Below are 11,933 nucleotides of genomic sequence, written 5' to 3'. Positions count from 1 at the left end.
TTGAAAATCGGGAGAACGGTGTAAATATCACAATTTTAAACGCAGGTGGCAACCCTGTCAAAAAAATATATCTTTTCTGCACATCCAGAGGACAAGACCTTTCATTTGACACCTCATTTTTGAAAATCGGGAGAACGGTGTAAATATCATAATTTTAAACGAGGTGGCAACCCTATTAAAAAAATATATCCTTTCTGCACATCCAGAGGTCAAGCCCTTTCATTTGACACCTCATTTTTGAAAATCGAATGAACGGTGCAAATCTTATGCAATTAACAAAATTGCCTTCGCACAGAATAGTATCTCTAGCCACACCAACTTTCCGCGAATATTTGCCGCAGCATTTTCATTCATTTATGAAGGAGAACGACAGCAGTGAACCTTCGCGAAGGCATCGCTGCCACTTATAGCTACATATATGAACGCACACTGTTTGGTCCACCAATACATACGCGTACGAACAACAGCGGGAATTTTTTCTACCTAACATTCGCGAACGCGAACTATCTGGACTGGTTTTATGCTTCACGTTCGCGAAGGAGAATCAATACAGAATATTTGATACGTTCACCTTCGCGTTCGCGTACGAAGGTGAGTGAATATTTCCGAACCCTGGTTTGCACACAGATAACTTTAATGCAAATCAGTTTAGTCATTCCCGCGTATTAAATTAATTAAACTTTTTTAACAGGTGGCATTTCTTAAACCCAAGTAGCCTATTTTCCAACGTAGGTCATACGCTATCTGTGTGCAAATTTTCATGCAAATCCGTTCAGTCGTTTCCGTGTGATGGTTTCCCAAACATACAAACTTTCACAGTTATAATAAGATTTTACCGAAAAATAAATCTAAATTTAAGAATTATTCTTCATCGAAAAAAAAAATAAACATTAAAAAATAACGGTTTTCTAATAAAATAAAAAACTGAATATTTAACGGTTATTTTCGGCCCTTTAATTAAATTATTGGTTTCAGCTGCTGATTAGCTAAAAACAATGCAGCTGCAAGAAAAGGAGAGGAAAGATGAAGTCCTCCAACATTTTCAGTAGCTGGAACTTCTTATAATATTGATATTTTTAAAGGATTTTCTTCCATGTAGTGATAAACCTAAATACATATATATTTCTCTTCATTTTCAACAAAGTTAGCAGCATTTTAAATTTTTGCCATTCACTCTCCCAAATACACTTTGTCATTACTGTCGCGTAATAGCGACACAAATTCCGATTATAGGTTTTACAGTTTACAAAGACAATAGAAAAACTATGATGACAGTATTTTATAATATTTATTTATTTAAGCTGCCATGGAAAAAAAAAACAAACTCTGACAAACGGTCATGCAAATCTACCGCAAATGACGGAATTTCCATTGTAGTGAACAGCAGAGATTTTGCATAAAAAAAAACCAACCACAACAACTACATATTGCATAGAACTAACGGTTACAAATACTGCGATGCGCAAAAACAGAAACCGTAGCAGAAAAGAGTCAATCTCTCGTAGATGATGATTCCGCATAAAATGTCAAACTAAGCGATTTGCATACTTGTGTTGATATTTCACAGTCATCCGCTATGTACACAGCTGTTTCTTAAGCATTACTGACAGTTTAGCATTACATATACTATACTAGCTGGACTCGGTTGCGCGAGACTTCGCCATGCGCGTATCTGGTGAACTGTTATGAAATAGTTTACTGACTTTGGAGGATGGGATGTACCTATAAATATCCATGAGGGGTGAGAGATCCAAGATTTCGGCAAAACATTTTTAAATTTTTCGTGGTTTTTTTATTATACTTGGGGCAGTGTCTTACGAAAGACAAAGTTCCACACTTACTTAAAAATTAAAAAAAAAATCTTCAAATTTTCATTAAAAACTTTACCTTTTCCCAAAAATCTAAAACAAAATCACGCCCCCCTTTCCAATTCTTTCCAGTTTTCGCCATAAGTACGGTATTGATGACATACGTAGTGGTGTTAAATTTCAGGACCTTAGCATAAGCGGTTCCAGAGGTAAGCGATATGAAATATTCAGTTTGTGTGGGACGTCCCACGTCCCCTTTTCCAATACCTGCCATTTTTCGAAGCACGGTATTGATAACATACATATGTAGCTGTGTTAAATTTCAGGACATTAGCATACGCGGTTCCAGAGAAAAGCGATATACGAATCTCGGTCTGTATGGAGGATGCCACGCCCCTTTTTCCAATGCCTACCCCTTTTCGCCATAAGTAGGGTATTTACAATTTATGTATCCATGCCAAGTTTCAGTTCCCCAGCGTAGTTGGTTTAAAAGATATATTGGTGCCCTTCAAAGAGGGGTGTAAAGATTTTATTATGAGGTATGTGTGTATAAATATGTGTAGATATCCATCATTCTACCAGTGTATAAGAATTTTAGGAATATCTCGGCCATAATGCCACCTATTGTGTAAGTTTTTAGTCCAAATATTTATTTTCAATTGGCTAAATCCAAATCGGCAATTAAATGCAGTTTTTAGGAATATCCCGATCCTTGCGCCACCTATCGAGCGCATTTTTATTTATTTTCAAGGTGCTGACATATATTCTAAATATGATCCAAATCGGGCCAGCCGTTTAGTAGTTTAGTGACATTAACCGGTCTATTCTGCGCTGGTAATAAAATTTTGTAACCGGTAAACATAGTTCCAGTCAATTTTTAAACACTTTTCGCATTCTGTGTACTCTTGTAACCGATAAATTTTGTTAACATGACATAAGCTGGTAACAAAATATTGCCCCGTTAAATATGCAATGCCAGAATTTCCAGAATTCTTCATAGCTGAATTGCTGAATATTATTATATTTACCGACGTACCTAGAATCGCGGTGACAAGAACTGGTAACATTTCTTGGTAATAAAATTTTCCGGAAATTGTGAAATCGTGACGTTTCAGCTTACGTTATTTTTTGGCAACAACAAAAGTAATTAAATTTTTTTGTTTCGAAAAACCTTCCACATAGGAGGTACAAAAAAGTACTTTTTACAAAATCGAAATCGGTTCAGCCGTTTGGTCAGGCATCGCCGTCATACGAAACAGTAGTGTTAGAATTGTAATATCTCATTTGATTATTTGTAGGGTTGCATTTTATAATTATTTTATGCCATTACAATGTCTGAATGTAGTTCTATTTTAATTTGGTCGTAAATTAAATTTTATCCCGGGATCCCGATGGCTTGATCCCGGTATTTCGGGACTCAAAAAAGGGCTCGGACTCCCGGGGTCCGGGATCTCGAATCTCGGTACTAGATACCTTAATAGTGACTTTTGGTGGTGAATTTGGATTCTGAGACTATTTGGTATTCAGTACCCTGTCACACGTCTCTAGTCTCAAAAATAAATCACTAAGTTGTCAGCTGGCTAAGAGCAGGTCACAAAAATAAAAATATGGAGCAAAAGATAATTTCTTTCTATTTTATTAAAAAAAAAACGCGAAAATGAAGCGAGGAAATTTGTTCAACAACAATTTCATTAGGAAATAAACCAAAACACTTTAAAGATTGTAAAAAAAAAATAAAACTAACCAAAAAAATAAAAAATAAATAAAAAATTCTCTGCGCCCGAGGGGGACTTGAACCCCGATCTCTCGACCGTCAGCCTAACGCTTTGACCAATTGCGACTCTTTGGGCGGTGCGGCAAAAAGGCATACATAAACGCTATCAGTTGACTGTCTGTGTTTGTTTTCACCACACATTTTTGGTGAGCTTTTTGTGACTCCTACTGAATACCCAAATCATCTCAAGTCACAAAAATATGTAGTCACTTATTGCTAGTCTCAAATTTAGTGACTTGAGATGAGACTGAATTACTGAATCCCAGGGTTAAACAACAGCAAAACTACTGTTGTGTGAAATGGTGATCTCTGAAAAAGTAGTGATAATCCCTTTGAGATAAATTAGCTTTTTTGGCTCAATATCAAGCTGATAACAAGTCTTGCAACTAGTTTGAGAACAGCAGCTAGATCTAGTCCATTTCAACTAGATTTTTTGGTGCCCTTTTGTTTTAGAACGGTTTAGATATCAAACCCATTTCAAGCACAAATCAAGCCTTGATATCAAGGGCAAGTGTTGATAAATGGGTTTGCTATCGAATTGCTCGCTATTTGATATCAAGCTTAAATGTTTACTGGGAACGTACTCAAGTCGGTTGAGCTCAAGAAAATAGACAATTGAAAGTAATCACAAAACATCACCGCGATTACTTAGTAGTAAAAGTATTTAAAGTGTAGATTGCTTAACCTAGTGGATAGGATCATGCCAATTCACCGAGTATTTTTCGTCAAATCAGAAAAAGCGAAAAAAATGAATATTCTAGCCGAGTAAAATATGTAGTCGGTAATTGTCTCACTTTGTATGAGATTGTGAAAAAAATGCCGAAACCGATAAGCTTGAAAAGTATGCGATGGCAAGAGCGAAAAACTACGCGATGGCCGAAGAAGAAGCAAGAAGGAATGGCAAAAATTTATAAATAACAATTTTTATCAGTCGTCTCTGCTGTTAAGTACAAAACACATCACTTATGCATATGGGTGTATGTAAATATATGATCATTGTACGTATGTACAAATGTAAATTTATACATGGATAGTAGGTACACTGATTTTCATGTCCAAGTGCTTAAAGCGAAAGCGAGGAGAGCACGCTCCTTACACAGATACGATTTGAAGAGCGTACACCTCACCAACGACGATTCGAATGTTCACAAATTATAACAACGATGAGAAGCAAACTATTAAAGTGTGAGTGGTGACTGGCGCTAAGTATACTATAGTGATGATCATAGAGAGCGAGAGTGTTCCCAAATGATGGCTTATGAAGACAATACTGAGTAGTAATCGCGCTAGAGATGTGAAGAAGACAAAAAATAAATAAAAAAGTTAAAAATAAAAACACAAATTAACGAAGTAAACAAGTAGAATAAACAAAGAAATGGGAATAAAATAATAAATGCCTACTACACACAAACCTACGGACATATGGAATTGCACTATGTATTACACGTGTGTGTGTTTTTGTGGAATTTCGCCCAGCTATGAAGGGCTTCTAAATATGAGTATTGATTTTCAGAAATGGAATAGAGGAAAACATTTTTTAAAGGGAACTGTGGCTAAAAGGGAAATATCAGAGATTGAGATAAAATTAATAGAAAATATTGAAAGTAAGTGTTTTTAAAGCGAAATTTCATATATTTACGTACGTAGGATCTTTTACAAGACCCAACTAAGCGTGTGATCGATGTCAATTGCAACTCTGTACGAGATAAAGACACCGCTTATCAACGCACGATTGTCACACGCACTCGAACAAGAGGAATGGCAAACAAAGTACAAAATTCCACTGATATACATATGTATTATTTGTATAAAAAATGGGAGACTCGTATACACCGTACATACTTTCATAAATACCCAGCAAAAAACCGGTAATCGCTTTTAGTGGCAATGCGTTCTATTGCCTTATAATGTCTTATAATTTGTGCGCTTCTTTTAGGCATTACCGGTAATGCAGAGTAGAATGTTTTACAATATTTTATTAATTTCGCTGCTTTGATTCATTACGGGGAATGCAAAGTAGACTGCTTCACCGTAGTCGGCTGAAAAATAGAATGAATACCCAAAAATTCTTTTCTACTGTTAATTTCTGTGTATATAAAAACCATGTTTTGCTTTCTTTAATTTACGGCGAAGTTGAAGTCAGTCAATGAAGTTAAGTACATGAGTGAGGAAGTCCAATTTAAAGTCTTATTAAATACATATGTATGTATGTATGTACATAAAAACTGATTTATAAAAATTTTAACTAATTTTAATCTTTTAAGACAAACGAAAAGGTAAAACTATTATCACGGATTACACTCTACCTACATATAATAATAATAACAACAACAACAATCAAACTATACCAAGTGTTTACCTACAAGCATTTATTTCGATTGAATACACAAATATGCGGTACACTCACACTATTTAACGGCAATTGGCAGGAATTTTTCAATTTTGCGGGCTGTTAAAAACCCAAAAACACGCGCATTTTTACCGCAAAGTTAATTCCGATCACAAAAATTTTACACTTTTCACAAGTGGCTATACAATGGAGTAACTAAATTGCGTTGGCATGAGTGCAACTATATACATATATGTATGTATGTATGTTTGTATGTACGTGTGTCGTATTTATTCTCACTTATTATTTTTTCACTTTTTACAACTACTATGCGCACACTAGCAGGTCCATACATATGTAGCTACTTTGTATGAGCATCGTAAATAAGTTGCACTTGTTGATTGATATTGCAGCTGTAAGCCAGCAACAGAAAAGCGACGCAAAGCGTTGCGGCAAATGCAAAAATAACAAAATTTCAAATCAAACCAAAAAAACACAAATATTCAACTTTAATATTATCAACGAATGAATCTTGAACCACCGCAGCAGATCTCGAACACTTTCATGCGCATTTGTATGTATGTGTGTATGGGTATAAATGGCACGGTGCCACCACGACGAGATTCGACCGCTCTCTTTCACCACGATTCACGGAATGAGCAGCGGCAACGGAAACTGTTGGCAAGATCAACTGAACTAAGAGCACACGCCACAATAGAAACGGCCATTGCTCTTCCTCTAATGGAGGCAAACTCACCTACACACTCTTATGTATGTGTCGCACTAAATATGTACGAGTGTGCGTGTACGCTCACTAAACTTGCTTTTTTTTAGTTGTCACTTTCTCACTTTTTTAGTTAGTTGAGTGTTTTCCGTTCACCATCATTTTGTTGTAATCATGGCTTCAGGAATGTCCGTCGCGCACCTCAGCGTAATATTTTGCCACTTTTGGCGTTTCTTTCTTTTGTTTTTCTTTTTACACTCTGTCGCTATTCACTTTACTTACATACAAAATTTAGCGCGTTTACTATTATTAAAATAAATAAAAAATGCAATTGAATTACACGGTCAGTTTTGTTGCACATTGATTTGACACATTGAAGTTCTAGCAAAGCTATTAGCAAACGTCAATTCGAAGCTACTGCAGTTGGCAATTTTTGCGTTTTTGCATTCAGTGGTTTTCCGGAGTTTAAAGAAGCAAAACAGAAATTCAAATGATCCAAACAAATCTGCAAACTGCAGATAATTAATTTGTCAATTCACTGCAGCACAATTCAATTCAAAAAACACATTCAAAACGCGCCGTCGTCAACAACAAACAATAGAAAATTACACGTCACATCGCCGCGCGACTCTCTTTACAACTGCCCACCTCGCTGGCTGTGGCTTTTATCACTTCCAACAGCAGCAGTCGCATCAGCAACAGTCGACGTTTTCTTCATCTCTCATTCAATTGCTTGTTTAGAGTTTTTATTCTTTATTTCTGATATTTTCTATGACGTTTTTGCCCCTCTTCACTTTACTCTTGACTGGTGAATGCACACTTGGCATCCGCACATTTTGATAATTGTACGCTTCAAAGTGGCATTAACGAAACCAACTGACCGACCATGTGGGAGCGAACGCCAAGAAATACCCGCTATTGCTGTTGCATGGGCAGCAGCCGCCACTCGGAAATTCAACACAAACACCACCATACACATGCCAAGCAAGCAGACGAAATAAATAAGCGGATGACGGTCGGAAAGCCGGATAGCGTATCGGTCAATTACGGTAGTGCGCAAGAAGCTGTTAGAAAACGGCCGCACAACCGCCTGCAATGGAACAGCCTGTTGAAGGTGGGCGAGCAGCGCGCAGAGAATGGGCAGGATATTCGATTAACCGGTTGCTTGCAATTTTGTGGCAACAATAGTGTGGTGAAAATTAGTTGACACGCAGGGTGATTCGAATGGCGAAAATAGATTTTGAGAGGGGAAACGGATGCCGATTAAGCAATACAGGGCATTTCAGGGTAAGTTTTTGAGACGGATCTGCAATGTACTTGCGGAAACATGTCTGGGGAATAGGGAATAGGAGACGAATTAAAATTTTTTAATTAAATACAACAAAATAAAAAATATTAGCATCTAACTATGAAACAAACTATAAAAATTCATACATTTATACATACATACATACGACGTGTGAATGAAGATTTACTGCACAGTTATTAACTTGTTAAAGCGCTCTCCGGTTGATCAATAGAAGTAGCGCTCTGAGTGAACGTTTAACTATCGACAAAGGTTAGACGGCTTCTGAGCGCGATAACTGGGAGGTATTCAGAGAGTCCGTTCATGTAGATAAGTTAGGAATGCAAAAAAAAACTTTCAACAAAACGCTGAGCGGTGATTAGTGATTAGTTGAAAATTGAGTAGCTAAACGGAAACAACTGTTTCATCAAGCGCAGTTGCCGTCACAAGCACATATTTTTATTTATTTATTTATAAACTAATTTCAAAGTTCGATTAAAACTGTTTGCAAATTGATGAAGAATCCTTTAGTTATTGTACTTGCAGTCCGCTGTGTAATAATTTGCAATCACACCCTATCTAACGCGCAAACGCTGAGTGTAGTGAGCAGTGAAATTTAATTTCAAAACAAATGAACAGCAATTCATCAAAATAATACTCAAAACTTAACTACATGTAAAACAACGAGTGTCGTAACAGAAATATGCCATGTAAAGGCCGCATAGTCTGCGTGGGCATGTGTGTACTGGATGTCATACATCTTGTGGAGCAATACCCCGTCGAGGATACCGACAAACGCTGTCTGGCTGGCTATTGGCAGCGTGGCGGCAATGCTTCCAATAACTGCACTGTGCTGCGACAACTGGGCGCTCCTGATGTTGAATTTATGGGCATGCAGAGCGCCTCACCGGCATTTAGTTTCCTTTATGAAGACTGTCGCAAGCGTGAAATATGCATAGAGAATTGTCCCAGTACAAATATGGATCCACCCTTTTCATCGGTCATACTCAACCAGGCAACTGGCTCGCGCACTATTATACATTCGAATCCTGGATTTCCCTCGCTGACGTGTGAGCACTTGGCTCAGCTGAAATTGAGCAACTATGGTTGGGTGCACTTGGAGGGCCGCAATCCTGAGTCTCTGTTACCATTCATACGTGATATTCGCGCACACAACAAACAGCTGAACGATCCGAGGGGCCGTATTAGAATATCGGTGGATTTGGAAAAAATGAAGCATGAAATTTTGGAGTTGGGTGAGGCCGCCGATTGTGTGTTCCTTGGAAAGGATTTGGCAACTTTCTTGGGTTGGAGCAAACCAGAGGAAGCAGTAATGGGTTTGTATAACAGATTCAAGCCTCAGCGAGGGGAGAACAACGCCAAGCCGGCAATTGTATGCCCATGGGGTGCTGATGGTGCTGCCTGTGTAGACGCGCGTGGTAATTACGCTTTCGTGCCTTCAAAGCCGGTACAGAAGATAGTAGATTCGCTAGGCGCGGGCGATACGTTCTGCGCAGCTGTCATATACGCGTTACACATGCTCGATAAGGATTTGCAAGAGGCGGTACAGTTCGGACACGCAATCGCTGGATACAAATTAGCTCATCGCGGCTACGATGACATTGAAAGCTTTTCGCAAGGTCGGTAAAGCGTTTGAAAATACTTGTAAATTGGAATTGGTTAGAAGGTCAAAGTATCCGTAAAATAATTTTAGAAAAAAGAAAATAATTTAACTAAATTTAAGCTACTTACAAATGTATATTATTCATTATGTACATACATTGATTTTAAAAGAATATGGAAAAATTAAGTGCCTGTTTTTATGTAGAACACCATAGAGGTGGGCTGAAATGAATAATTCACCTCAGCATTCAAATCCTCTACGTCAAATCGAAAGGGCATTATGTCGATTAGCGGGCGAAATGCATTGTAACGGTAGTGCAAAGACTGAATGAGAAATTAACAAGTAAATAAATAAATAATAAAAATATATATCCCGCCGTACTGGGGTCGACCGGACTTGATTATGAGTTGCTCCCAAACACTTGTCGCCAGAGGTACTTGTCTTTTCCCCATAACATTCCGACATGATTTTGACTTCAGGCCTTGACATTTTCCTTTAGTCTCAAATTATACAAACGGAGAAATTGTGTGAAAACGTGTGAAATCAATCAAATTTTTGTTTGCATTGCAAATTTTCTTTTTTATTTTTGATAAAAATTCCAAAGATGTCAAAATGTTTTCCTCAATTAATTTTCTATTTTTGATATCGCTGGCGGTCACGACGTGGATCATTCTCTGCTATTTCAAACAAATTGAACTACAGAGGGAAGAGAAAATGACTGTTGAGGTCAAAATGGGTAAAATGCTTGCGATTTAAGCCACACAAAAATCAAAATATTTCGATTTTAGATAACACATTTGAAGAAAGCCTCAAGCCGCACGTGTGCCTGGACAATTATGACATCTATTTGAACTTTCTGGGTGTTTTTGCATGCATTTACGCCTTGGCAAAAGTAGCCTCGCTGGCTGAGAGCTACGTCGCACACCACATGCACACCCGCTTCAAGCACGGAAAGCTCTATGCCAGCCGGCATGTAGTGGAGCCTACGACTATCGACGAATATGGCATACAACATCTACAACTTAAAATGCAGAATGATTACTTGGAGAAGCAGAACGCCAATTTAGAGCAGAAGGTGAAGCAGCTAGAGCAGATGAATTTCATGATGGGAGGGAAAGGACACGTCTGCGGCGCGGTGCCGAACTGCGCAAGCAAACTCTATCAACCAAACGATGTCAATAGCAAGAAGGAAGGCATCAACAACAAATCTATACCGCAAGTTATACCGCAGGCCTGCGTGTGTGGGGGAGGCAATAGTGTCCCGAGTGCTGTATGCAATGGCGCAGCGGCTGTCAATGGACGAGTTGAAGATGCTGCCAAAGAAGACCCTGCTACAGTCGGAGGAGTAATCAGATTTCGGAATATGCTCATACAAGATCGTCACTATCAACTGACACGGCAGGTATATGTCGATGACGGCAGTCTAAAGTTGCAATTTCAAGACTTTCACCAAGAAGTTGGCAGCATACCGCAAATTTGGCAAAAATACTTGGAAATGCAAAAATATGCGGTACAAAAGCCGACCAGGCTTGAGACGCCAGCAGAAGTGGCAAATAGTGTGCCTATTGTTGTATCCACTGAAGAACTACAATGGTTGAAAGGTACCACCGCCCAGCAGAGAGGCAAGCGCCAACAACAGACGACCCAGTATCCCACCACCAACTCAATGGCAACCGCATCGACCCGTAGGTTCTGCTACTATCACACAACACAGCCACACATACACCACATAGCACAAACAACAATCGCTTTACCCATGCAAGTTTCCTATAAAAATGTATTGGTTTGTCTTCTGTGTTGGCACTTGTAATGCTGGAAGCAGCGAGTTGGCACTGTCTATATTTTTCGGCTTTGGTTCTTTATCACATCTCAATATTTGCAGGATGCGTTTTGACAAATTCAAATAATATGGAATACTGAATAACCGAAAACCGTTCGCTGCATTTTTTATTTCTAAAAGCCGTTACATTGCCAATGTGATGAACTTCCGGCTTTTTGAGTTGCCGCCGTTGAAATTCCTGGCTGCATCCAAATAAATTTTTTGTACTTTATGTTATATATTTTTATAAAATATGTTTTAAAAAATGGTAAATATTTGAGTGGATATATAAATTAACTAATCGTTAGCTTTAATTAAAAAAGGCTGGGAATTACGTTCTCACATGATATGAAGGTTGGAATTTTATAAAAATCGCAATTATGCTAAATTTTCCTGCTGACCATTTATTTCGTTTTGTACTGCCACTAGTTTGCCTATAGTTTGGCAGCACTGATCTCTGACAGCTACAATTAGGAATGCAACATCGCTTTTAAAAGCATCGATGTTCCCAAAACAAACATCGATGTTAAAAAACATCGGTTATGGACCTGTGCCAATTGATAGAAAATA

General features: G+C 38.1%; 3 protein-coding genes across 3 annotated transcripts in view; 2 read left to right on the top strand and 1 right to left on the bottom strand.

Moving 5' to 3' along the window:
* Positions 1-7,628, bottom strand: part of LOC118739251 (receptor-type guanylate cyclase Gyc76C-like) — a gene marked incomplete in the record, with an annotated part of 200,873 nt that extends 193,245 nt beyond the window's left edge. Inside the window, 1 exon segment of the mRNA XM_036470468.1 lies at positions 5,990-7,628.
* Positions 7,629-8,212: 584 nt separating this feature from the next.
* On the top strand, positions 8,213-9,870 carry LOC118739250 (ketohexokinase-like). Its single transcript, XM_036470467.1, has one exon. It carries the CDS (start codon positions 8,624-8,626, stop codon positions 9,566-9,568), a length of 945 nt encoding a protein of 314 aa, XP_036326360.1. The 5' UTR covers positions 8,213-8,623; the 3' UTR covers positions 9,569-9,870.
* A 286-nt stretch (positions 9,871-10,156) lies between these two features.
* Positions 10,157-11,665, top strand: LOC118739934. Its single transcript, XM_036471436.1, has 2 exons — positions 10,157-10,280; positions 10,333-11,665. The coding sequence occupies exons 1-2, from the start codon at positions 10,157-10,159 to the stop codon at positions 11,352-11,354; spliced, it is 1,146 nt and encodes a 381-aa protein (XP_036327329.1). The 3' UTR covers positions 11,355-11,665.
* Positions 11,666-11,933: the final 268 nt, after the last annotated feature.

Source organism: Rhagoletis pomonella, unplaced genomic scaffold (assembly GCF_013731165.1).
Source record: "Rhagoletis pomonella isolate Grant_MI unplaced genomic scaffold, Rhpom_1.0 Rhpom_scaffold_00005, whole genome shotgun sequence".
Lineage (NCBI taxonomy): Eukaryota > Metazoa > Arthropoda > Insecta > Diptera > Tephritidae > Rhagoletis > Rhagoletis pomonella.
Note: the sequence above shows the minus strand (reverse complement) of the source record. Positions and strands in the feature narration are given on the sequence as shown.

What these genes read in the sequence shown, in the direction of transcription:
- LOC118739250 (XM_036470467.1), top strand. Translation starts at nt 8,624, where the DNA reads ATGCCATGTAAAGGCCGCATAGTCTGCGTGGGCATGTGTGTACTGGAT.
- LOC118739934 (XM_036471436.1), top strand. Translation starts at nt 10,157, where the DNA reads ATGTTTTCCTCAATTAATTTTCTATTTTTGATATCGCTGGCGGTCACG. An exon ending in GACTGTTGAGGTCAAAATGG is followed by an intron (nt 10,281 to 10,332) that starts GTAAAATGCTTG and finishes TTTCGATTTTAG; the next exon opens with ATAACACATTTGAAGAAAGC.